The sequence below is a fragment of the Protobothrops mucrosquamatus genome, unplaced genomic scaffold (genome assembly GCF_001527695.2).
Source record: "Protobothrops mucrosquamatus isolate PMUCROS unplaced genomic scaffold, P.Mucros_1.0 scaffold6, whole genome shotgun sequence".
Lineage (NCBI taxonomy): Eukaryota > Metazoa > Chordata > Lepidosauria > Squamata > Viperidae > Protobothrops > Protobothrops mucrosquamatus.
Window position 1 is genome coordinate 1,786,199 of NW_015386393.1, and position 27,643 is coordinate 1,813,841.

General features: G+C 41.3%; 1 protein-coding gene across 1 annotated transcript in view; it reads right to left on the reverse strand.

Moving 5' to 3' along the window:
• CPAMD8 (C3 and PZP like alpha-2-macroglobulin domain containing 8) overlaps window positions 1–27,643 on the reverse strand; it is a gene marked incomplete at its 3' end in the record, with an annotated part of 58,104 nt that overhangs the window by 10,182 nt on the left and 20,279 nt on the right. Inside the window, exons 17-30 of the mRNA XM_015809918.1 lie at window positions 26,764–26,928; window positions 23,103–23,245; window positions 21,712–21,774; window positions 16,325–16,553; window positions 14,767–14,920; window positions 13,226–13,368; window positions 12,610–12,661; window positions 10,407–10,705; window positions 10,050–10,275; window positions 6,737–6,913; window positions 6,502–6,583; window positions 5,734–5,890; window positions 3,782–3,856; window positions 744–909 (exon numbers count right to left, since the gene is read on the reverse strand). Coding sequence (XP_015665404.1) covers window positions 744–909; window positions 3,782–3,856; window positions 5,734–5,890; window positions 6,502–6,583; window positions 6,737–6,913; window positions 10,050–10,275; window positions 10,407–10,705; window positions 12,610–12,661; window positions 13,226–13,368; window positions 14,767–14,920; window positions 16,325–16,553; window positions 21,712–21,774; window positions 23,103–23,245; window positions 26,764–26,928 — 2,131 coding nt within the window. The remainder of the gene's footprint in view (window positions 1–743; window positions 910–3,781; window positions 3,857–5,733; window positions 5,891–6,501; window positions 6,584–6,736; window positions 6,914–10,049; window positions 10,276–10,406; window positions 10,706–12,609; window positions 12,662–13,225; window positions 13,369–14,766; window positions 14,921–16,324; window positions 16,554–21,711; window positions 21,775–23,102; window positions 23,246–26,763; window positions 26,929–27,643) is intronic.

Below are 27,643 nucleotides of genomic sequence, written 5' to 3' on the forward strand. Positions count from 1 at the left end.
TTGGCTCTTTTATGATTCGTGGACTTCAACTCCCAGAATTCCTGAGCCAGCCATGCTGAGGGGAAAGAGAGGTTTCCAAGCTGAGCCATGCTGGCTCAGGAATTCTGGGAGTTGAAGTCCACGAGTCATAAAGCGGCCTAGGCCTAGGCCAGAGGTAGGCAACCTTGGCTCTTTTATGACTCGTAGACTTCAACTCCCAGAATTCCTGAGCCAGCCATGCTGAGGGGAAAGGGAGAAGTTTCCAAGCTGAGCCATGCTGGCTCAGGAATTCTGGGAGTTGAAGTCCACGAGTCATAAAAGAGCCAAGGTTGCCTACCCCTACACTAGTTTTTTTTTGTTTTCCATAGCACCTGGCTGGATCCAGTTCACTTTTTAAATCTTTCTTATGCTCCCTTCTCTCTCCACACCAAATTTTTTTCCCACTGAGTTCTGCTTTTGGAGAGTTATCACGCTGATGGACAGACAGGATCCCACTGGTTTTAAATCATTTCCTTCCCCTGAGCTAGCAATTCCCACTGATGGGAAAGCATCTCATTTTCTCCCTTCAGCTCCTTTTAACTCCTACTAACCACACAGATTTTCTCTATGAGTTTCTTTCTGCTTGAGCTGAAAGGTAAGCTGGATAGTAACAGGCCCAACTGCCAAGGCTATAGAATCACAGCACTCTGGGACAATCCAAAGGCATCGACCAAGTGCCAAGTGGAAGTATCCTAAGATAGAGGTTACAGCTGTGGCATCTTTACCTTGCGTAATGGCTATGCCATTCATCTTCCGAAGAGCTGCTGATGCTGAAGGGCTGCGCAGAAGTGTGAGTGCGTAGGTAGTCAAGACAATGGTGTAAGGGTCTTCCACTGAGTACGTATTGGATTCTAAGAAGTGCTGTGCTTTGGTAACGGCTCCTTTTTCTTCCTAAGCCAGAAGACAGGAAGGAGGAGAGTCAATGGCTGCAGGTTCAACTTGCTACAACAGCCACATCAATCGAAGCCTTGAATGATCAGTAGGAAATGTGTGTCCTCCTCTCTCAGACACGATGGAATTACTATGTTAGTCAGGGAGCAGGCAGCCCTATCCCATCCCCCAACAACTCGAGTGGGAGATTCAAAAGCCTGTATGGAGGTATGAAAGAAGGGTATTCCTTACACAGGAGGACCCAGAAACATCCCAAAGACTACAAAAAGAACTTGGTTAACGTTGTCCAGTAAGTTCATCCTCTAAGAATGTGACTTTGATCAATCCTGAAAATGTATTAATTAAGCTCAGGGCACTTCTGCTGTGCTACAGTTTTCATTCCCTAACCCGATAGATGGTCTAAACTGCCCTGTAACCACAACAAACTCATCCCAACAAGAGCGAGCACAGCATCCATGCTCCCTCCAGTTGGATAAGAAGAGAGTGCAGAATCAGCATCCAGTTCACACCAAATCTACCTCCCAATCCATGTCATTACTTCATGTTCTGCCTGTTCTTTGATTTTTAAACAGCTTGAGTGATTGCTGCAAAACGGAGCTATCAAGCCACACCTATGCTAAATTTAAAAAACAGGCAAAAAAGAAGAGTGTGGTGTTTCTGTGGCCTTATATCGTTGGGGAAGTTCCATCCAGCGAAATGATAATTCCTCTCAGTTCCTGGGAAACCGCATCAGCAAGCATACTGCAAAACTTTCTTCCTAGCAATTCTATTTGCATCACACCACAGTCAAACAGGAAAATAACATTTTGTTTATACAAGCAGAGCAAAGCCCTGCATGTGGTGAGGCTGTCAGCTTCTTCTGAGTAACAGAATAATAAGAGTCAGAAGACTCTTCTTGCTCAAGCAGGAAACCCTATACCACTTCAGACAAATGGTTGTCCAATCTCTTCTTAAAAACCTCCAGTGTTGGAGCATGCACGACTTCTGCAGGCAACTCATTCCACTGATTAATTTTTCTATCTATCAGGAAATTTCTCCTTAGCTGCTTCTCTCCTTGATTACTTTCCATCCATTGCTTCTTGTTCTGCCTTCAGGTGCTTTGGAGAATAGGTTGACTCCCTCTTTTTTGTAGCAGCCCCTTAGATATTGGAACACTGCTATCATGTTACTCCTAGTCCTTCTTTTCATTCAACTAGACCAGGGGTAGGCAACCTCAGCTCTTTTATGACTCGTGGACTTCAACTCTCAGAATTCCATGCTGGCTCAGGAATTCTGGGAGTGGAAGTCCACGAGTCATAAAAGAGCCGAGGTTGCCTACCCCTGAACTAGACATACCCAATTCCTGCAACCATTCTTCATATGTTTTAGCCTTCAGTCCCCTAATCATATTTGTTGCACTTCTCTGCATTCTTTCTAGACTCTCAACATCTTTTTTATATCATGGTGCCAAAACTGGATGAAATATTCCAAGTGTGGTCTTACCAAGGCATTGTAAAGTGGTATTAATACTTCATGTGATCTTGATTCTATCCCTGTTAATGCAGCCTAGGACTCTCTGGCTTCCTCCTGTTTTGAAATAGACCTGCTATTTCACCTGGCTGCCAGACAACACACGTCCCACAGAAAGCCTACTTCCTAAGAAGACATCACTAGAACCAACCATCCAGGAAACTGTTCTCTAGTCTTCAACCTCCATTTTCTGGGAAAGGAGGTGGAGAGGTTGTTTGGGCTTCAGCTTCAGAGAACCCTGAAGGAAATAGTTTAGCCAAACCAATTTTGTTTGGGTTTAGACAGGGATTCAATACAGACACAGCATTGGTCATGTTTGTCAATGATCTATGATAGTGACGGCGAACCTTTTAGAGACCGAGTGCCCAAATTGCAACCCCAAACCCACTTATGTATCATCGGGTGCCAGGAGGGCGTGGCCCATTGGGTGGGCATGGCTGCGGTGGTAACGGCAGACTGGGTGGGACTAAAAAGTTCAATCAATCAATTCCAACTTTGCAAGATCTTTTTTTTCCTGCGAGAAGTTGAAATTGATTATTTGATTGAACCTTTTTTTTTGTTGTACACGGCGGCGGAGGCTTAAAGCAAAAAGGTTTTATAAAACCCAGCTGAAGGCCTAGGACTGAGGCGATGGCGCAGGTGCCCACAGAGAGGGCTCTGCGTGCCACCTGTGGCACGCGTGCCATAGGTTCGCCGCCACTGATCTATGAGAAACCAGAATTGGGGTAATGAGTTAATGCTCCTTAATCTCTTTGATACTTTGACCCTGGTAATCTTCTGGACTGACTGGGGGGGGTGTTAGGAATGGGAGCAATGTGTTGCAATGTGTTGCCTTCTTCTTCAGTGGTCATTTCTAGTTGATGTTGACAGGGGGTAAGAGGTCATGCCCACAAGTCTTCATTTGGGAGATGCTGTTGGGCTTAACTCTCTCTGCTTTTATTTTTTATTTGTTTATTATTTATTTATTTATTAAATTTATATGCTGATCATGTCATGGTGAAGGCGACACTTTGGTTTGACTTCTACATGAAACCTCCAGTTGAGATCATCCATTGATTTGGTGTCGAGTATTATCAATAAGCCATTGCCAGTATGCTACACTGGTTGCCAGTTGGCTTTCAAGGGAATTTCAAGGTACCGATAAAGCTCTGCATGGCATAGGACCTGTTTATTTGAGAGACCTCCTGTCTCCATGTTTCTAACCTGTGTATTCAGGTCAACTTGACTGGGCATGTTCCAGCTCCCACCCTTTAAGCTTTAATGAGGGAAACTGATTGGTTATTGGCTCTTTGGTTTTTAGTCCCTGATTAGCTGTCATTCATAAATATTAGGCAAAATGGGGAATGACACATTTATCCTTTACCTCAGAAGTCACCCCTGTTTCCAGCAGAGCTGCTACTACATATGCTGTTACAGAAATCTTCCCATGAATTCCACCCTAGAATAAAAAAGAAATAAAAGGATTAGACTAAGAAACGTTTATGAATAAAAGATCTGCACTTGAATCCAATCTTCTCTTTTCACATTTTCAACATTTCTCAAGAGATTCTGAATGGATGAAGAAAGCAGTGGAACAAAGTCTAACAACATCACTTTGCCTCTCTGGATTGGAAATGTATATTTGTATGAATGACTGAATCTTTAGAGAACGTGTAACAACTATCAATTCCCTAACTGGGAAGAAATTATTTAATTTATGGATCAAAGACTGGAGAGAAATCTTATAACTTTCATCCTGAAACACTCTACTGTTGAAAACTAGAAAAATAGGTGAAACCTATCCCTAGTCAAGATAGCAACTATGCATTCTTGTGCCTTTTTCAACCAAACAGGTGAAACTCATAGACTTTTCAAAACCGACAGCTGAGGAGGCGATGCAGTGGGTCGTGCCCGGGAAAAGGAGAGCATGCGAGGCCAGGAGGGATGGGAGGGGGGAGAGGGAAACCACCCATCCTGGGATGCATCCGGCCACATGGGACCTCAGCGAGTTAGCGAGCGGCTGGTTGAAAAGGGATGGTTGCCATCTCTGGGGCATGGCACGTGTGCCCACAGAGAGGGCTCTGAGTGCCGCCTCTGGCACGCGTGCCATAGGTTCGCCACCACTGATATAGGTCAAACTTTATTTACCGAAGTGAAACTATGCATTCTTGATATAGCACTAGCAGGAAACATGTGCCTTTTTCAACCAAACAGGTAAAACTCGTAGACTTTTCAAAACCATAGAAGCATGGAAGGATGGGTCTGCTGCTCTCATCCACCACTGTTCCTCTTTGGTAATTTGGCCTTTTTTAGTAAGATCACTGAGAATTCTCTTGATCCGGTTGTCTAGTTTGTGTATTGTGTTAGTGTTCACTGGGATGTAACTCTCTTTGTCTTCTAGTAATTCTTTTGCTTTTTGTGAATATTGTGATCTTACAAAAAAGCAAAATACCCAGCAGCCCCAGAAGAAAAAACTGGAATAATCTATACCAGGGATAGGCAACATTGGCTCTTGGACTTCAGCTGGCTCAGGAATTCTGGGAGTTGAAGTTCACGAGTCATAAAAGAGCCAAGGTTGCCTACCCCTGATCTATACCATTCAGTGTAATGGCTATGTAAGACAGTCACTACATAGGACAAACAGGCAGAAGACTGACAGAATGCATCCATGAATGCCAACTAGCAGTCAGAAGACATGATGAAAACTCTTTAATTTCATAACATATGAACAGACGTAACCATAGTTTCAATTGGGAAACTGCGATCATCCCAGACTGAGCCAAGTCCAAATACATTAGGGAATTTCTAGAAGCCTGGCACGTTGACAAATTAACCATCAATAGGCATATAGATATAAATAACATCTATATACCATGCAAAAGAGACAATATACTAGCCAAAAAAAGGAACAAAATATTCAAAATACCTCCCCGCCAGTAATCAGCGCCGAGATGAGCATAGATTAACTCCAAGATTAACATCAGACCAACGATCAAGTCAACAACACCCCAATCAAGGAGCTGCCAAACAAGCCAATAGTAAACAGCCCAACCAAAGAACCTCTTAAGACCACCATAAGGCAAGCCACTAGAATATAAACTGAGAGCAAACTTCATTCCTTACTAGCACTGATGATGTTACTTAGATTCGGCGATCAAACATCTGCAAGAAAACAATCAAGCACAGAGAGCAACAAGGTCCCCCTCAGATTTAGACTTATTTATCAACACAATAGGCTAATCCTTCAAACTGTAACAAATCCAAGTTTAAAAACACTGGTCTAAAAGCTTGTCAGGATATAATTGCAAATCTAATCCACCCACCCACTTTTGGTACCTGGATGTCCTTATTGAGTATTCTGCCCAGGGCTGGAAATGAGCCATCTTCCTTCTGATGCTGGATGATCCAATCCTTGGCAGCTAAAAGTTCTTTGGGGTCAATGAAAATGAATTCCCGGGATTGAGCAAAAGATTTCAGAACAAAGGCTGTTAGCCTGGAAATACAAAGGTCATAAAGTGCCTGAGGATGATTGCCACCACACTGGCTGCTTACTACTATGTGAGGTTGTATCTACCCAGCCACTGACTTCATACCTCCAACCAAGAACATTTTCATACTGCCCCGTAAGTATCCTCCTCCTAACTGCTGTTTTCTGTATGAACTGACAAGCATTCTTCTAGCTTATTAATGAGAACGTTATAAAATAGACTTTCAGGTTGTTCTTCCCGTCAACTATGTCCATTTTGCTGCATTTGTTTTTGCACTCAAAAACCCACAATCCATGATGAATGGTGGTTTTAGCATGAGTAGAGAACTGCTCAGTTCCAAAGAAGCACAATGAAATGAAGTGCCATGACTTCAATGGAAAAGAAGACAGAGCTAGGAGGCAAACCACCCAATTTGTGGTCCTAGTGTCCTAGTGCAATAGAACTGCTATCTCAGTATTTGCTACTGTACCTCAACTAAGACAGAAATGTTTTGATTTAGCTGCAGAAATCCATGTCAGTATCAACTGCAGGGCAGGACAAATACCACATGTGCGGCTACTGTGAACACGGTGAGATAGTATAATGTTATCTTCCTACCCATTAATTTGCAACCTACCACATGCTTCCTGAGGAATCCCTTTCCCCAAAGGCACTGTAGGAACCATCTTGCCTCCTGTAGGTCAATTGGCGCTGGTATCCTGGAAAGAACCCATAAGACAGCACATAGAACCTGAACATATAGGTCAAACTTTATTTACCGAAGTGAAACGTTTTGCACATTGGGGCCAGAAGCAATTGCTTTCTGAATCTCCTCTTAGAAAACATCCCTCTAGCCTTTCAAGGGTCAGTACCTTGCACTAGGTAATCGGTGGCTTCGCTCTCTACCTCCGGGCTAAGTTGTTTGGTCTTCTGAAGATATTTGAGGACAAAGATGTTGGGAGCAAAATGAATCATATTCTGCTCTCCGCAACCAAAGGGCAGTTGAAGGAGGTTGTCCAGATTGTTCAGCGTTGGCCCCATCACATCTCCTGGTACCAAAAGAAAAGCATAGTATCAGCCAGAAAAACTTGCCTTTTAAGGTCAGATCTGATTCTCCCAGGTGGGAGCGAGCAGAAAACAAAGCATAGTCCACAAGTTTGCTATCAATCTAAGACAGATTCTCACAATCTTGGCAAGTTGAATATGCTTGAACTTCAACTCCCAGAATTCCCTAGTCACTGTGGTGGATGCTGGTCTAACGTCTTTTTTACAGGGTACACTGGAAGCAATTGCCCAAGCCCACACCTGGAGAGGCCCTAATGCAAAATACGACTCGGAATTTAAAAGAATTACATGAATCCATTATTTTCATTCAAGGCAGTAAAATCAAGATCTTCATGATCTTCCTATTTCAATATTTTGGGTGATCTCACGTTTTCCAATTTTCCAGGCAACCAAATTCAATAATCCAACACCACCAGCAACAAAAATGGAATGAAAAAGTACCATTATTATAGGATGCTGAGAGGAAAAAAAATATTGGGGCAGTTCTCAAATGAGTATTTTGAGAAGAGTTGTATTTAGGGATAATTGTGTTTAATTTGCTTAATATATAGTAGCTGAAAAGTCACTATGCAAATAGTCCTCAACTTACAACAGTTTGTTTAGTGGCCATCTGAAGATACAATGGCACTGAAAAAAGTGGCATGGCTATTTTTCACATTAATGGTTGTTGCAGCATCCCTATGGTCTATGACAGTGATGGCGAACCTTTTAGAGACCGAGTGCCCAAACTGCAACCCAAAACCCACTTATGCATTGTCGGGTGCCAGATGGGTGTGGCCCATTGGCTGGGTGTGGCCAATTGGGGTGTGTGGCCCAATGGGTGGGCGTGGCTGCGGTGGTAACGGCAGACTGGGTGGGACTAAAAAGTTCAAACAATCAATTCCAACTTTGCAAGATCTTTTTTTTTCTCGAGAGAAGTTGAAATTGACTCATTGATTGAACCTTTTTTTTTTTGCACACGGCGGCAGAGGCCTAAAGCGAAAAGGTTTTATAAAACCCAGCTGAAGGCCTAGGACTGGGGTGACGGTGCACGTCCCCACAGAGAGGGCTCTGAGTGCCGCCTCTGGCACCTGTGCCATAGGTTCGCCACCACTGATCTATGATACCCTATGACCAAAACTCAGAGGCTTGGCAACTGACTCATATTTATGACGGCTGCAGTGTCCGGGGGTCATGTGATCACCTTTTGTGACCTTCTGACAAGCAAAGTCAATGGGGAAACAAGGTTCACTTAACACTGTTACTAGCTTAATTGCACTGATTCACTTAGCAACTGTAGCAAGAAAGGTTGTAAAACAGGCAAAAGTCACTTAATAACTGTCTCACTTAGCAACAGAAATTTTGGGCTCAATTGTGGTTGAGTACTACCTGTAGATAAATATGCTTAATATATAGTTGCTGAAACTTTGTTTATTTTTTCTGGCTTAGTGTGTCGCATAAATCCTTCCCGCATAACCAAGGAAAGACCATCTATACCAGTCACTAAATCAAAGCAAAGGTACTGAGAGGTACTAGAATTTGGGGACCTTTTGCAAAAAAAAAAAAAAAAAGTCAAATGTGTCAAAAACTTCAAAGGTATTTCAGCTGAATCCTTCAGGCTTATCTGAAAGACAAACAACGGCACTCAAGCAGTACTTTTTAAAGTCTGAGTCACAGTTAATACTTTGGAGAAGGGAACAGGGAGGATGAGATGCAAAGTCAGCACAGGCACAGGAAGGTATTTTTAAAAACTATTAAACTTATGATAGGGCCTAGAATCGTGTTTTGCGATCAAGAATTTTGCTGTCAGTATTCAGCATTCCTGGTTCTATTCCCCTAGGCCAGGGGTAGGCAACCTTGGCTCTTTTATGACTCGTGGACTTCAACTCCCAGAATTCATGAGCCAGCCATGCTGAGGGGAAAAGGAGAGGTTTCCAAGCAGAGCCATGCTGGCTCAGGAATTCTGGGAGTTGAAGTCCACGAGTCATAAAAGAGCCAAGGTTGCCTACCCCTGCCCTAGGCAGACCACACACACGCACACACAAAGATTTTCAAAGACTTCATATAGCCCTGAGGCCTCAACATACCCTCTCCTATACTGAATTTAATATTTCTAGTTATTGGTTTCTCGTTTATATGTAATTCAGAAAATGGGATTTCCCTATCATAATAAAGGTACCTATTTATATTTAATTTTATATTACCGTATATATGAGAAATCCTGTTAATCCTATGGAGATGCCTAATAACCTAGGAATTGCTAATATTCTTACAATAAAAGCTCCGAAAAGTCTTAAGAAAACTATTGAAATAATTGAACACCAGATCTTAACAGATAATATTTCTAAGTGTGTGATCTTGTTTTTAAATTTAGGAAACATTCATGTACCTTCAGAATCCCAGATTAAAAAGAAAAACCAATCACAGATCTGATGCCAACTCAGATCTTACCCTCTGATCTAGGTTCTTCTCCCTTAAATAGTCAAATGGGTAAGACATCTGAGAGTAGAAGCAGTTTCCTGAAAATCTAAGAAAAAAATCTAGACTAAAATTAAATTAATTTATGCCAACAGTATCTTATGGCATGTAACCAAATATTGCTTGCCACATTATATTTCCCAGAAACAAAGAGACTGTGCCCTGAAGGGAAGATTCTTTTCCCTGGTACTCTAAGTGAAATCTTAGAGTATTTTGATAAAAAGATTAGATGCATTTACATACATTAGCCACTCTAGCAAAATAGAGCCTCTGTGTTCCAAGACAGCATACTACTGTATTATGTATCAGCTGTTCCGGCTGATTCCTCCTCACCTAGTTAGGGTGAGTAGTTACAAACAATTTTCTACATTGGAATGTATTGTGGAATGAGTCACAAATTCCAAAATGCTGCAATTGTTATTAAAGAAAATTAAAAACAAAGTACCCCAATCCAGAAAAAATGCATGTCAGAATCTAGTTCTAGGGAAATAAGCAGACAAGAATTTAATTTTTGTGCTCTGCTTGAGAGATACCAATTGAGGCATTGAATAATTCCTTCTTTGCTCCGATACAGATAGCTTCCTGTTATGTCGATTCAGTTATGAACTCCTACCATGAGTCTGTCACAATAGAGCTGGCTTTAATTGTTCCCAGTGTTCATACCAATAATAGAGGCAGTAGCTCTCTCTGAGCCTGGAATCACATTGTGAGGAACGCCCAGTGTGAATGCTTCATTGTGATTCTCATCCGTCTCCTCTTTCCTCCAGATTTTGAATTCGCCTGCAGAACCCCAACCTGTGGAGAAGCCGATATACTTCACCTCCGGCTGCTTGGAGGTGGACCAAGTCACAATGATGGACTCATTGAGAACGAAGGGGCCGTGGCCCACCTGCACAGAGAAACATAACACACCAAAATCCAGGCAGGAGATGCATATTATCATGAGCTGCTTAAGGAGTACTACTGAATGCTTTAACTAATTAATAAAAAGATAATGAGAAGAAACAAAAAAAACCCCACCTGGATGACTCCATGGGCCCAGCTGATCCAAAAACTTCGAAACTCGTCCCACGAAAGGATGCCTACAGTGTCTGTGCTGGCCACTGGCTCGCCCATCTTGCTAGTAGAGATCCAAGTTTTGGAGTTCTGGTGCCCACCAATGACAATTTCAGTCATCTCCGCCATGTCATGGGGGGCAGAGGACAAAGCGATGTGGGCATTATTGTGGGCCTTGATGGCAACATCAAAGCGCATCATGTGGGCAGGTTTCTGCACATACTGGTACTCATACTTATTAGGAGTGGAAATGTGAATTTTCTCTAGTCAAAAATAAACCAAAAACACTGTCAGTGTTCAGTCCCATTCACAGCAATGCACCTCCAAAGACACATCTTCACGGACCTCTTTTAAACTAATCTCTCTTTATGTAAAATAGTTTTAGCAGCAACAAGGCCACAGCACATAACTCAAATTCCATATGCTCAAGTCAGGGTTTCATGGGGTACATCCTTCAAGTCACCTTCCCAAAGACCACACTCACACCTCAGCAAGAAGGCAAAGCTATCTACATGTTTTGATTGGAGATTAATTGTAATGAAAAGCCTTTAAATAATGTTTTCCCAGAGAATACAGAAGATTCAGTGGTCAGGGATCATCCCAACAAAATGACTATATTTCTAGAATTGCACTCGTTAAGGAGCATTGGCTTCTTATTTTATAGCCTTTGGGGTGCATGCAACACTAGATCCCTTCTTGGTAGCCCTATGAGTTGTGCTGTCCCAACAGTTGAGCTTTAATTAGTGTCAAGAATGATGCTGGAGGGAAATGGTACAGTGGTACCTCCGTACTCATCGTTAATTGGTTCCAGAAGGCACAATGAGTATCAAAAATGATGAGTACCAAACAATTTTTTCCCATAAGGAATAATGCAGTGAGTCCCAAGGCAAGTTCTAGCTTGTTCACTGAGTGCCAAAGAAACAATGAGTAATCCGGACAACATTTTTGCATCAAAATGCGTTAATTACCAAATGTTTTGAGTCTGAAAGCAGCTGAATACCAAGATACCACTGTACTGTCCTTACAGTTTAATCTGGGGCAATTTAAAGATAGCAACTGGTAAATTCCCTAGGCTGGGTTTTCCCTCACAACTAGCACCACATACAATGGGGAAAACCAGCCACTAATCACCAACTTTATACTTTGTGCGGGCAACTGTGAATAGGTACTTGAGACTTGAGGCTTTAGCTAACTTCCATGCTACCCAAGCAACAAGTTGCCTGTGTGAAAGCTATTTTGCCATGACCTGCTACTCACACTATTTCTGGAAGAGCATAAATGTATCCCAAAATAACCCAGAGGTCTATTTGGTGTTAGGTCTACTTTCTTCCATGGCCACTTCTATTCTACTTGTCATCCAAATTATTTTGAGACATGGATTTGATGTTTTTGTAGAAGGCTTGTTCCCCTTTCTCTAGGAGTACTAGCCCACCTCAGAAAGAGGAAATATTAGTAGGATGGAGCTTAGAAGGGTGGGGTTTGGAAGAATTGTAGGTGATCTCACTTTCACTTTGCCTACACTTTTCACTTGCATAAAAGAATTGGCAGTACATAGGCTGGCAGAACCTGGCTCTTTTCCCAGTTTGACTTCCTTACTACCACTCTCTCCACAGGTCTAGCGGTCTATATCGTAAGACCACTAAACACCTATACAGGAAAAAGAAATCTAGTGACTGTTGAGAAGAGTGCTTCAGTCATGAATGTAAGGGTCTGCTTGATATACAAACGGTGCTTTGCAAAGTACGGTTAGACATTGATTAGATATTACCCAAGCAGATCCCTATGTGGCATCAGATGTCTCACTTCTCCATGAGCTCAAGCCAAAATGGCCAGAAGGCAAGAGTCAGTGACTGGAAGAGATGGCACACTCACAGCAGTCTTCAACTGCCATCAGGAGATTGTTAGCGAGACAGTGTAGATTATTCAAACAGCAAGGCTTTTCTTGGGATAAGAGGGATAACATAACTCTTTAACTTGAAAAGCTAAAGGCAAACAAAGGCTACTTCTTCAATGAGACAGTGGGGAGGAGAAGAAGAAGAAGAAAATGTTGTCAGGACATAATTGTTAAGCACAGCTAGCAGTGCTTAATAATGAGCCCAGGGAGGGAAACTGGTGCTGAAATTTTGCTGAAAAGCAGCTGCTGAAACTGCTATTGAAATTCTCTTACCGTTAGGACAGAAGAAAACACTGTAGGTATATTCTCTGGTCAGTCCCTCTGGCTGCAAAAGAATGGCATTTTTTTTCTGAAATACCTACACCAAAATTCAGTGGCTTTATCTTTAACAAAAAGTATCTCAAGAAAAACTTCAAATTTAGTTTACTTAACGCCCAACCCAAAACAAAGCAAAGCAAAAATATAAATCTAGTATACATACATAAAGATTTTAAGAAATCAATGACACAAAAATGAATGATTAAAAGTTTGACCAAAAATTTGGTTTGATGCCTAAAAGAAAGCATTGAATTCATATAAATATTCTTGGAAATAGAATTTTGCAATTAGGGAACCTTTAGAAATAGTTCCCCTTTCTCTAGGAGTACTAGACCACCTCAGAAAGAAGAAATATTAGTAGAATTTTTTTTTTAAACATATATGACTTGCCAAGCACACCCATGTGTAGATCCGTGGGTCTTGATTCTTAAATCCCAAATCCTACATCCTACTATCCATCTATTTAGAAAATATTAGCATCTCTTCTAGCTTCTGGATCTTGAATCTAATGGTCATTTCTCCCTCTTCCCAGCTGCAACTATCTCTCTGAAAAGGCCATTTGCTTGCTTACCTCAATAATAACACTCCTCCGTACATAGTCAACACCAACAGGAGTCCTCTTGTCTATGTGGGCATCCTCAGAATGTTTGCCGTTCTTCATGAGTTGAATGTTGTCTTGGCAGCAGCTGCTTCCACTATAAGCAAAGGCTTTTGCTAAAGATGACACAAAGAAATATAAATTCCCAATAACTTGGTCCTCGATTGGAACTTGGCAGAATCTAACATGGTCGCGGATATTTTTCTTGTCAGTTGGCATACTCTCTGCCTTTTCTAGATTATTTAGTAATCTATATAAATAAAAATGTAAATGTTTGTTTGTTCAAAATCTTAAATCTCCAAAAGTTCTTCACCGATTGCTTTGAAATTTTGACACAACGTTGCATTCGAATACGCACGTGTTTTTATATACCTATATTATATAGATGTCACACCTGTGACAGGTAAAATAGGCTTTTTTTGAAAAACAGTGCCATCTGTTGGACATAAAAGCAACACACGCTTTTACCAGACTGAGCCACAGCAACGCGTGGCCGGGTACAGCTATAAATAAACAAACAAACAAACAAACAAATAAATAAGAAGCTGCTATTTTTCAAGATGCAAGGCTCTAGGTCACTCTATGGGCTCACAGCTTTTCTCGATGGGCAGGGGGCTATAGTGCAATGCATGGCTGGTATGTTCATCTTTTAAAAAATAATGGCAAAGGGACACTGAGATGGTAGAAAACACTCTGAAGGAGCTTTGCAGGTAGTTTCCTGCATGGCAGCATTTGTGAGAGGACTTAATTCTAGATATGCCATTGGCAAAAGTAGGTTGTGGATTCTTGCACAAAAGGTTCCTATCCCTTCAAGTGAGAATGTACTAAAAATGATTATTTTCAGGAGGAGTGTAACACTCTCTCCCTTTAGCAGACTGTGGATAAGATGCTTTACCTATTTATGAAAAGTGTCTAGAGTTTTTTCTATAGAGAATATAGATTCCATAGATGTCTATATGTCTACAGATATAGTGTCTGTAACAGTGGTGGCGAACCTATGGCACGGGTGCCAGAGGCGGCACTCGGAGCCCTCCCTGTGGGCACACGTGCCGTTGCCCCAGCCTTGCCTCCCCCCACAACCCCCTCACCAGCAGCCCCCCTGGAGGAGAGTCGCCCCTGAGCGTGGCCCACGCGGAGCAGTGCAGCCGAGGACATGGCAGCCAGGCAGCATAGACAAGACTCTGCCCTCATGCCCCATCGCGCACAGTTGATGCTGTGGGGCGCGGGCAGAGGGGGTGGCCGCCATGGCGCTGCTGGGCGATCTGCGGCAGGCCCTGGAGGTGGTGAGTGGCCCTGCGGGCAGGCGGGGTGAAGGCGGAGCAGGGGTTGGAGCGGGGGCAGGGTCAGTTTTTGGGCACTCAGTCTCTAAAAGGTTCGCCATCACTGGTCTATAATATAGAATCTATACCTTTTGCAGATAGGCAAAATCCACTGAGTGGCGGCGACCACGTGTAACAGCTTTCAGTTTTTTGAAAGGAATACCAAAATAAGGTTCACCATTCAAATTTTGTTACCTGTGATGTTGTTCTGCCCCAGTTCTCCAAAAGATAGCACGATAGAGGTAGGCTTGGCTTTGCCAGGGGCTACGCACTTTTTCCTTGTCAAATGTTGCTTTCCAGGATGTCCCACAAACTTAATGCCTTTGGCCACCGAGATTTTCACGTGAACCTGCAAGATTATAAGGAATGAACAATGATTACGATGGGTCAGTCCAGCTAGTCACCAGGGTCAAACTAAAGAATGTTGGAGTAGTAATAGCAGATCACATAAGCTTAGCATCAGGAATATGCAGGCTTGCATATGTGTAGAAGTCTTCCCTACAATTCAAGACACTAAAAAAGATAACATTAGCACCAGCTAAGGTTATCTTTTTAGTGCCTTGAATTGTAGGGAAGAGGTCAATGACAGCAAAGATCTAATTAGTATCCCTGGCAATATATTTTTTTCTTCTAAGTAAAGCGGGTTGTGTGCACTATGATACCCTTAAATTGCCTTAATAATGGTATATTGTACTATTTAAATATATCATTTGAAATTTCTTTCCATTTTTTAATGATTTGCTGCTGTTGTTTTTTTTTATCTGAGCAACCGAACAGTTAGCAGTTTCTTCACTCACTGTTATATTCAGTCTGACTCACACCACACTTCTTATGGATATTATGGGAATCGGCCATTGTGGTTTCTAAATCATGGATTTATAGCTTTCTACAGGGTTTCTCCAAACAACATAAACACACATTCCATAATGGTATCCTTCTGGGCCAGGTTTGAGAATTGGGACCAGAGGGCACTTTTTTGTAGTGTTCTCCTCTTTCCTCTGTGACCAGTTGCAGTCAGTATTGGTCATAGGAGGAGTAGCATTCTCCTGCAAAGCTGATGCACAATTTGGGAGATCCAGGGGACCCTGGCCATTTGCACACATTCCTGGGCTGGGAGAACTAGCTCACAAGTCACTTAGAGCTTGGTCACTTCACAACTGGATGACTGCTGTGCACCCTACATGGGGATGCCCTTGAAGACCACGAGGAAATCACCACTGGTCCAGAATACAATGGTGTGTGCAGTTTCAGGCACCCCTTATTTTGCTCACTGATTTTAAGCTGCACTGATTTTGTTTCCTTTTAGAGTGTAATTCACAGTGCTGGTATGGGGCCAGATTATCTGTGGGAGACAGCCTCTCCTGAAGATACATGCTCATTCCATCAAGTCAGATGGAGTAGCTGTGCTCCAGGAATCTTCTCTTAAAGATTGTCATCTGGCAGGACCTAAGAATTAGCAGTGTCTGCGCTGTAAAGCACCATCCACGAGTTCTGACAGATCCCCGCCTTTCTAACCTTCCAGAAGGCCTTAAAAATTGGCTTTCCCCCCCAATCATGGGATAGGATGAGACTGGAGCCCAGTGATTCGGATGTTTATGTTCTGGGGAGTATTGTTTGAAGGCATTGGGAACCATGCTGGTTTTTATTGTTTCTTTTACATTTTTATTACTGTTGGTGTGAGCCATCCTGAGTTTAGCATACAAGGTGACTAAAGGCTTGTAAGTCTTTTAAATCAGTCAATCAGTAATCTCACCTCCAAACACATGGGTAAGTAATTATGGACTGTCAGAGGAATCTTTGCCTGTTCCCCACGGATTATGTGGTATGGAAGGGTGAACTCAATGAAGAATGGCTTGAAGGTCTTGAGTTCAGTCTGTCTCGCCAAGCCTAGCCCTCTCTCAGAAAGTCCAACAGCCTCCATCACCCATGTGGTGATGGAGTCTGGAACTTCAACACGTAGCTGAGCTTCTCCTGAAACATCACTGTTAAAAAAAATGGGAAAGGGAGGAGAAAAGAAGAGTCACTGGGAACCAGCACCAGGGCAAGATACATCAAAGGCTTCAAAAAGAAATGCATCACGTATTCTGAACACAAGAAGCAGCAGCAATGAACATGTCACCTTTCCTTTCAAAAAAAACTTTTCATAGCATTCTCCTACTGAAAAGTTGGATGGAGATAGTAAGCTCTGTGTAAATCTGACATTAAGCCACATGTGCTTGAGCCCTCAGTTTAACCTTCCTCTCTATGTATTTCAAATGGCTCTAGCACAGGGTGTTGTCCACATGTGCAGCTTTCTATGCTCCATGAAACAAATGAGGGAATCTGTAAGTCATGGACAGCTTGTTGTCACATTTCCCATCTCCCCACATTGCCTCCAATGGAAGGATCATGGTGGGACTTCTAACACAGGGCTTTTCAACCAGTGGTACGGGTACCACCTGTGGTACATTGGCACCTGGCAGGTGGTAGCGGGGAAGGGGAATGAGCTGAACCGGTGGCAGCACCGCACAAGCCTGATGATGGCTGGAGCTGCAGGGCTGTCAGGGCTCAGCGGAAGCGCCAGGATCAGCGACAGACTCCAGCTGGAGCTCGGCGTTGATCCTGGTGCTTCTGCTGAGCCCTGAAGAAGCACCAATCAGCTGGAAAGCAGCACTGATCCTGGTGCTTCTGCTGAGCCCAAAAGAAGCGCCGATCAGCTGGAATGTTGCAGCATCTCCAGGGTCTTGTGATTTACATTCAGATGGTTGGCAACTGATTCATATTTATTATAGTCACACTGTCCCAGGGTCATGCCAAGTGACCAAAACCTGCTGCAACCACCCAGCAGACAGGGGGAATAAAAACCAAACACCCCCGCACCTCACCCCTGCTGCCAATCCTCAACAGAAATGCTCACAACAATGAAAACCTCAGACAGGAGGAAGAGCGCCGCCGGGCGGGCAGCCAGGTGTCTTACTTGGCTGTGCCTTGGGGGGCACTTTTTCAGTGCCATTGTAACTTCGAACAGTCACTAAGCGAACTGTTGTAAGTCGAGGACTACCTGTACTTTATCACTTTTTTCCTTTTGGGGGGGTGGGGTGGGGTCATCAAGTTTTTGACACCTTGCTAGGCGACTGATGTTACTCGGATATTGCCATATCCTAAAAGTGGTACAATGGGTGAAAAGGTTGAAAAGCCCTGTTCTAACATATGCAAGCCTGCATATTCCTTGCAGAGACAACTATAGCGTGCAGGATATTCTCTGAAAATTTCCCATAACCAGGCAACATTCTATGGCAGCAGCCATATACGGGAGGACTTTTTGGCCCTTGCCCTCCCCTTATTTAATTCTCTTGCCCTTGCCCTCTTCTCCTGTTCAGTTGCCTTTTTGTCCCAGGTCCAATCCCCAAACCGTAGCCAAGGGCCATGGAAAGCAGTGTTTTCTCCTTTCTTCAACGAACAATGGGAGACACAAAAAGGGGCTTGTCATCTATCCATAGCTTTCTTCAGGATTGTCTGGATGCCAAGCTTTTTTTTCCTTCTTTTTACAACAAGCAAGCTATAACTTGCAGTGAATATTACATCAGGCAAAGGAAAATTCCAGCATTTAAGTGCAATGTTTCCTTGTCTGGTAAGGCTCAGTGACTGCTCCAGTCTATCAATGAGGTTCTATAGTTGAACATGTTCTTGAATCAGGTTTTCTTAGCCCTTATCCAACATCTAACCAGTGGAACAGCCTGCCTCCAGAAGCGGTGAATGCTCCAACACTGGAAGTTTTTAAGAAGAGACTGGACAGCCATATGTCTGAAATGGTATACGGTTTCCTGCCTGAACAGGGGGTTGGACTAGATGACCTCCAAGATCCCTTCCAACTTTATCATTATTATTATTATTATTATTATTATTATTATTATTATTATTATTATTATTATTATTATTATTATTATTATTATTATTATTATTATTATTATTATTAAATCTATATATACTACATCATAGTCTTGCATGAATCCAGTCACTATAATTTATAAACCATGGTTAAAGGCTTCATACAATATGTAAACTCAAGCAATGGTACCTTAGCTAACAAATCATGGCTTATCATCAACTCTGACTCATGATGTCAGAAAAAAAAATAGACCCTATTAACTGTGTTAAACCTGGGGTTTTGTGTATGCAAAGTTGTTTTTCTAACAAATTAATGTCTTTTTCTATGGTAGTGGATTTCCAAATCTGACAAGCATTTAAGAGCAAGACAAGTGCTAAATGAAAAGCCATTATCCATGTAGCACCAGATACTTATTTGCAAAATGATAAAGATAGTACGATTGCTAACATTCCTGTAAATAGAGAGGAATTTTAATAGATAGAAAAAAGATTTTTAAAAAGTTGCAGTGTTTGTTTAGAAGTAAAAAAAAACCCAACAACCTGTCTTCAGGTATTTCCTTCTCAGTACTAACCAAATCAAGATGCTTCCCGATCATTTTTTGTGCAAGAAATTCTGTTTGCTAACGTAAGGAAACATCAGAACATTCCCCATTTAACATTTAAGTAAAGGAAATGGATGCTGAATGTCTGTCATTTTATCTACTATGCTGTTCCTTGTCTTACCATGCTTTAAATGTAAATCAGTAGATGTAAAAAAAAAAGGCTTAAATTACAACAGAATGACCCCTATTGATCAGATGATAAGAGGATAGAGAGGAAGAAAAGTGGCTATAGTTTCCCACAAGAATGAATTGGCAAAGGCAGATTCTTTTCAGATAAAATAGTTTCCAGTTACATGCTAAACCATGTCATGAAATAATGAGCCATGGGCACTATTCTCTCAACTGGGATGCTAACCAGTAACAAGAATTTTTGCATACCACATTGGCATTCATTCTCTGCCAAAGCAGGTGCCTGAGTGCAAACACAGACACAGCTATTTGGCTCTCTGACAAGGCCCAAGACTTTCTAAGAGACAATCCCTGATATCTGTATAAACCTTCTGTTTCCTCTTTCATCAAGAGTAACTTATAATTCTGGAGAGAAAGTGCCCCATTGCCAATTATCATTTGAGAGGATTTACAGTTTTTCCATTGAAGCCAAATGGGGGAAAAAAACATTATTTCTTCTCCTATTCAAAATTACAGGAATCCCCACATTTAATACAAAGCTTCACCTAATACATGTCTTAAGATCAAACAAACACGAGTTCACGTCCCTGGATTAGACAAATCTTGGGACGAATGTCTCACAGCTGTGTTCAGAAGCCAAAAAATGATCTAGTCCACGGATGGACAGTCTATGGCTGCCAGCAGTGATCTGTGACTTTTACAACACCTTAAGATCATGTAGCCAAAACTTGAAGACTGATGTTTTGGCAGCAGATTGTTTGTTTAAAAAAATATTAAAAGAATTCAGATAAGATGCAAGCAAAATGCACTATTCTTCCCTTTAAACTCTGCCACCCCCAGCTCCAAAACAGGATTGTGACATCATCATACTCCTTGACATAGAATGGAAGAAAAGTTGATATAGCTTTCAGGTGAAAATAAGTTGCTCTCTCCTTATCTAGTCCAATACTAAGTTCCTGAAAAACTATGGTGAACCTGTAAATGTAACATGAAAGCAGTGGCATCTCTTGCTTAAGTCTGCCAGCAATTGATATTGAGAAATATTTTGTATCTAATTGAACAAATAAAATATAAGGACCATAATAATAGTGGTGTCAATCATGTCAAGTTCTGGAATGTGCTCACAAAAATGAGAATCCTAGAACATCTTATTATCCTCATGTGAAACTTATATATAGATCACACCACAGTATGAACCAAACATAGTGAAACCGATTGACTCCAGGATGGCAAAAGAGTGCAATAAGACTGTATGCTCTCCCTTTATTTATTCAATATATATGCCAAATATATATTAATGGAAGCTGAATTGGAAAAAGAGTGACAGTTGTTTTAAAACTGGAGGAAAAAGGTGTGTTATGCTGATGGCACTACTTTGATAGCTGAAAATGCAAAAGATTTAGTAATAAAAGTAGGAGCAGAGTGTAAAAATGAGACTAAAATTAAATACAAGGAAGTCCCATTAGACACAACCAGTTCAACAACTATTCTTAGAACCAACAATGAAGATTTAAGTGGTGGATAGCTTCTACTTTTTAGGATCAACTATTAAGAGTAAAGGAACAAGCAGTCAAGAAACACAGCACAGATTAATACCTGGTAGAGCAGCCATAAAGTCCTTGGAAAATATATTCTATACCTACAAAGATCAAAATAATAGAAGAAATAATATTCCCTGTGACACTCTATGGAAGCAAAAGTTAGATTTTGAAGAAACAGGATACAAAAAGTATTGATGTTTGGAACTTTGATGTTGAAGAAGGCTTCTGAAAATACTGTTTGCAGCTAAGAAAAAGAGCAAATGGGTCATTGAACAAATCAAGCCAGATTAACAGGCTCAAACTATGTGAAGACCTAGTTGTTTGGGGGACAGCTCTAATGCTGGGAAAGATTGAAGGAAAAAAGAAGAGGATGACCAGCAGCAGATTGCATGGACTCAGTTACAGGGGTGATGAGTAGAATGCTGGAACATCTGAAGGACCAAGCGAAGGACAGTAATGGAGAAAAATCCACGTGTTCACTAAGAGTCAGCATTAACTTGATGGCATATGATCAATCAAATCAATTAATTAATAGCTGTTTACAGTCTAAGCGTCTCTTCAACTTCTTTCAAAGCAAATCAAATGCTGCAACAGTTGCAACTTCATTGACACTTTTAAGTCTCCCTCATTATCACCATAATTGTCAATTGTTCCTGAATGAGTGGCCATAATCTGAGGACTACATTTATAGTATTTTCTAATTTTATAGCATCTTCACACTGGTTTCATCAAGCCTTTGACGTTATCAGTATATTTCTACAATTATGGCTTTAATTCCTCTTCATCTTGCATCCCTTTACACTGGCTTATAAAAAGCCACATTTACATTTTTAACCCTTATTCCCAGTTTGAAGGAGTCTTTCCTATTTTTTTTCCTGACCTAACAAACCTCAATAACTCCATGTTTCTCACAGAGAGAAAAACAAAATTGTGCTTCATTCACCAAGCAGGACAGGCCTCTATAGATGACAGAAGATGGATCCACGTTGAGGAGAAATTACCTGACATTGAAACACCGCCAGATCCAAGTCTCTGGGAAGAATGTTCTTTTCTTCTTGTCTGCTCTGTGGAAGGCAAGAGATTTGTCCATGCTGAGAGAACTGAGCAATATTCTCCTTCAAAAGCAGAAACTGCATGAAACCCTACTTCTTGTGGCAATCTGATTTCAGCCCTTGATCAGTTGCAGGGCCTACCAACCAATTTTCAAACTCATACTAGTATTTAAATCTCTCAACAGCTGGAGGCTAGATGTCTATGAAGATTCTCAATCATTCAGGTCATGGTTGTCCCAAAGGTGCTTTTCCAAAGGGCAACTGGACTTCCTTGATTTCAGTTCAGTTCTGAACTGGAGAAGCTTCTTGGATGAGAAGCGAAAAGTTTTCAAGGAAAAAAACAAGAAAGTCCAGTTGCCTTTTGGAAAAGCACCTTTGGGACAGCTGGAGTCTAGGTTATCCCGAATAATTCCTCCTCATATATGTATTTGCCCAGGAACTCTAGCCTAGCTACAAAATCCTTTTTCAAGTATTCCTCCCAATCTAGTTGGCCAAGTGGCCACATAGAAGAAGATCTTTTCAGTTATGGACCCAACGTAGGATTGTTCTTCCCAGGGAAACCTGCCTACTGCCCATATTATTGTCTTCCTGGCACCAGTTCAAAATATTTCCTTTTCTCCCAGGCATCTGTGGTTTTAAATCTAAGTGTTTGTTTTATTTTTATTACTATAATATCACTATACTATACTATGTTTCTATTTTACCACATTTATCATTGTTATCAATGATGTAGAGACTTATCATTGCATAAAGAATTCTGCCCAATAAAAAACAATTTATTAGAATAAATTGAGTTGCCTTCCTAGAAGAGGCCAGCTAAAGGAAATCCTGACCTAGTAAGCACCTCGTTCCTTGCTTCTCATGCCAGTCTCAGGCTTCCACAACCAGTTGGCAGGAAGCAAGAAACAAACGCCTCCAGATCTCCCATGGAACACAAAGCTGTGTGATTAAACATTTCCATTCCCAGTCAAAGGGGCCAAAACAGAGTTACATTATCAGCTACCACAACATGCACGCATACACATTGATTCCATCACAAGTGCCATCTGGCCTCTTCTTATCAACCCTTACTGCCTGCTGAGCAAAAGAGCAGGTGTCTGCCACCATGCCCAGAACAACAATGCCACTTGGGTTACGTCGTTGGGATTGTAGCTGCCTGTTACTTCCCATTGGCAAGCTTCTTTGGCTCATCCAAGTAGCAGATAGGCCAAACTGGCTCCTAAATCCTTATTCCGTGGAGCCAAGCGAGGCCATCTTCAACACAAAAACCCCAAGTTGAAAGGCGGCACAACACATCTTTGGGACAAATAGATTATCAACAAAAGCAACATTTGTTCTACCTGGGCTGAGCTTTGGAATGTGCAGAACCCACCAGCATCCCGGTGTGAGGTTGGAAGGCAGGCACAACTTCCTCCGTATATAGACTGCCATGTTGTCTATGGTTTAAGCTGACGAGATCAGTCATTACAACTAAACCGGTTTCCTAGGCAACAGGAAACAACAACAACAAAAAGGCCATGTCTGTTAAAAAACTGATTCGGTTTGTCCCATTAAAGAGTAATGCCCCCCCATATACACACACACCTCCAAATATCCACGGAAGGAAAGATCACTGAAACACAGGGAAGCTGTATCAAACCAGCCAGCACAAATGGCTGTTACCAGGAAAATATTTAGACACTGCAGTGATTTCCACATCCTTTGTGATTCTTCTCCAGAAAGACCAGGTGCTTTGAGGAAAACTGGCTTACCAGTTTTCAGATTGTCTAAATGGAATTTCCAGGCAATGGCGAGCAAAAATAAAATAAAGTGGACTTTGTGAGAATCACCTCCACTTTCAGGAGACAAGTGGGATTTTTCTTCTTCTTCTGGAGCTACTGCAGACCCTCCTCAGCTGAGACTGCATTCCTTAATCCAGATTACAGATGGCATTCCAGGCCAATCTATCCTGACTTGCCAATATAAAAATGCTGCCCTCCCCACCAACAGCATATCATTTATGATGTAGTAATTCCCCAAACATTAAATAAGTCTTCTTTTCATTAGGAATCTTTGCATAATTCTGAGTTTGAAAAGGAATCCTCCAAACACCCTGAGATATTACTCTATTTTGGTTAGGAGATGTACTTCTCTAAGAGTGCCAAATTTGGTCTGCAAAAATCCAAATAATCGTTAGATGGCAGCACTAACACACTTCTACCTAGCAGTCATCTTGGTATTTGCAGTTCTGATATAACATTTTTAATAATAATAATAATAATAATAATAATAATAATAATAATAATAATAATAATAGTAGTAGTAGTAGTAGTAGTAGTAGTAGTAATAATAATAATAATAATAAGTAGTAGTAGTAGTAGTAGTAGTAGTAGTAGTAGTAGTAGTAGTAGTAGTTGGAAAGGACCTTGGAGGTCATCTAGTCCAACCCCTTGCTCAGGCAGGAAACCCTATACCATTTCAGACAAATGGCTGTCCAGTCTCTTCTTAAAAACTTCCAGTGTTGGAGCATTCACTGCTTCTGGAGGCAGGTTGTTCCACTGGTTAATTGTTCTAACTGTCAGGAAATTTCTCCTTAGTTCTAGGTTGCTTCTCTCCTTGATTAGTTTCCATCCGTTGCTTCTTGTCCTGCCCTCAGGCGTTTTGGAGAATAGCTTGACTCCCTCTTCTTTGTGGCAGCCCCTGAGATACTGGAAGACTGCTATCATGTCCCCCCTCGTCCTTCTCTTCATTAAACTAGACATACCCAATTCCAGCAGCCTTTCCTTATATGCTTTAGCCTCCAGTCCCCTAATCATCTCATTTAATATTTTTATCCAATAGGAATTCACTTTCTTTGAACACTTCCTTGGGTAAAAACTGGCTACCAAAAGGAAGAGAGTAGAAAAACTCATCCTTACTAGGGGATCAGTTTTCTGTTTCCTCCCAAAACAGACAAGCCTGTCTTCTTTAGAAGGAATGCTTCCTATGGTTCTCTCAGAGGCTGCCAGTTTATTTTTGACTGCAAATTCTCTCTCTCCCCCCCCCCAATTTAAAATGATCTGACTTGTTTGTTAACAAGCTTTTCTCCCCCCCCCCCCCGATCAAAATGAAATCATTTCGCCCTGGGAACAGAAGAGGCTGTGTCCCTTCTGCCAAGCACGTAGGAGCCAATAACGTTTTCACCTATGCTATCTCGGTTGACAGCCCTCTTTGGGGAAAGTGGCCTGTTTAGAGAAAGCAGAAAACAGGATTTTTGCTCTGGATGCCAAGGACTCCTTCTCAAAGAATCTGAGCACAAGATGTACTTAGAAACTAACCTCTCACGCCACCTCCTTCCTGACCAAAGAAAAGCCTTTCCAACGGCCACAAACTTAGAGTTCTCGGAACAGGGGGAAAAAATATATATCTCCGTAATAAGGATACAAAGATGAGGGAACTAAAGGCATTTTCAGAACATATTTGGGTTGGATTGTGGAAGGATACGGCCTGCAGAATGGGTTCTAAGCGTGAAAAGAACCAGCACCCCAAATGCACAGAATGGCTGCCAGGTTCTGGGTGCCCTATCCCTGCCCCTCAAAAAAAAACCAGCCGAATGTATCAGCCACGTTCTCCAAAAAAGGCTTCCAATTCTTTTTCAAGATTGCAAAATTCTCATATGAAATCTGCTCTGGGTTAACTGGTTATACCTTGTTTGCAGTGTTTTAACTCTACTGTTCTTCCTACCACAGTCTGTAGTATCTAGAACAGGGGTAGGCAACCTTGGCTCTTTTTTGAGTCGTGGACTTCTACTCCCAGAATTCCTGAGCCAGCGTGGCTCAGCTTGGAAACCTCTCCCTTTCCCCTCAGCATGGCTGGCTCAGGAATTCTGGGAGTTGAAGTCCACGACTCATAAAAGAGCCAAGGTTGCCTACCCCTGATCTAGAACTTCAGGATCTTCCTAGCACCAGTTACTATGTGAGACCAGGCCCAGAGACACAGTTTATTGAAAAACCCATCCCAATCTGCCAAATTGCAACATATTTCTGTTTTACAAATATTCTTTATTTGTATATTTCTGTTCCTTTAAAGTTGCAAGATTCAGTGCCGGCAAGATGTTATTTCTACCTTAGAATTCTTTAGTGCCAAGAATTGTTTTCTCAGAATTACATTGATTAAAATAGAATTTCTTATAGCACTGCAACATCCAATGTTGTGCTCAAGAGCCTTCTGTAGTTTACTCACGGTAACACTGATTAAGAAGTACTGAATTGTTTACTTCTTGATCAATGCTGAGTTAGTGCTGAATTTCCCGCTACTGTAATTTCCCTTAGAATAGCTCTCTAAAACTATGCAGTGTTAATTTATGTTTAAGAGTTGCAGAAATGTTGAGAAACAACTTTAATTAGATGTTTCATTCTTTTTATTTGCTAAATAACACCCTCTATTGAAAACAGACAAAAGAATGCAAAAAAAAAACAAAACAAAAAAAAAAACCAAACCAGAAATGAAAGTTCCTTTTCTTGGAAAGAGAAAGTAATGCTGGAGCAATTTAAGTTTAAACAATTAAGGGGATAATTAATCACAAATCATACAGCCAAGATCAACAGATAAACAATAAGCCCCCAAACAGTGAATATTTAATTAAAGTCATATAAGCTCTAAATATGGCATTTTGTAAGTTTGTTACTCCAGATTAGTACAGATTCAGTGTGAAAAAACAAAATATATAAAACATTTATTATGGTGCAAAAATAGGATATGCAGCCTATTATTATTATATAGTGATCTCTGCATCACCTATTAAAAGTCACTGAACAAAAAATGGTAGTTTCAGAGAAAGAGATTGTTATAGATTGGTAAGTTCCTACGGTAGGAAAAGCAAGACAAGATTGAATTTGCTCCATGCAGTGTGCTAAAGTGGGTTTAATCTGTTATCTGTTGAGTTGTTCTGCTTGACTATGCTCTCAGTCTGCTGGCAATTTTACAACTACCGCAAAAGACATCATGCAGATGCCACATTTATGCAAGAAGGGAAGACCTCACCGTAAACGCACAGCGGGCATCTTTGGCAATGTCCCAGTGCCAGGGAAAAATAGAAGAACGACGGCGACGCTTGTGTAGCGTTGAGCCTGGCCACCAGAAGTGCCCTTCTTCTTTTGAAGTTCCAAAAGCATCAGACACATCATAATCTGCAAGTTCCTGGAAGATCTGCACAAGGAGATAACATAACATTTGTCCATGAGCACGTCGGGGGTTAATAACTATCTTGCTGGATTACTCAAAGGCTCTGCTTTTCAGAAGTGATCAACAAAATCCAACTCTGATGTGTGAAAAATAACGGCAAGGTCTTCAGATTATATTATATATGGTATGGTCTTCCAGTGTATCTAAGTAATAAGAGTTTTAAGAGAGATCATAGCAATTTTTTTCCCCACACCAGAGGTAGTTAATCTACACTGGCATAAAATACCGCAATGATCATAATTTTAAAGCAATGAATATGGTTTTGCAAAGAATAATGGTGTGAAAAGATGTCTATCCATAATTTTGCTTGTAGCTTTCTGAGAGGCATTGGCTGCCTGCATAAGAAAATATTATTATTATTATTATTATTATTATTATTATTATTATTATTATTATTATTATTATTATTATTATTATTATTATTATTATTATGTCATCTAGTCCAACCCCCTGCTCAGGCAGGAAACCATACCATTTCGGACAAATGGCTGTCCAGTCTCTTCTTAAAAACTTCCAGTGTTGGAGCATTCACCGCTTCTAGAAGCAGGTTGTTCCACTGGTTAATTGTTCTAACTGTCAGAAAGTTTCTCCTTAGTTCTCGGTTGCTTCTCTCCTTGCTTAGTTTCCATCCGTTGCTTGGTCCAATCTATTAAAACTACAGGCAACTTGAAGCTCTTCT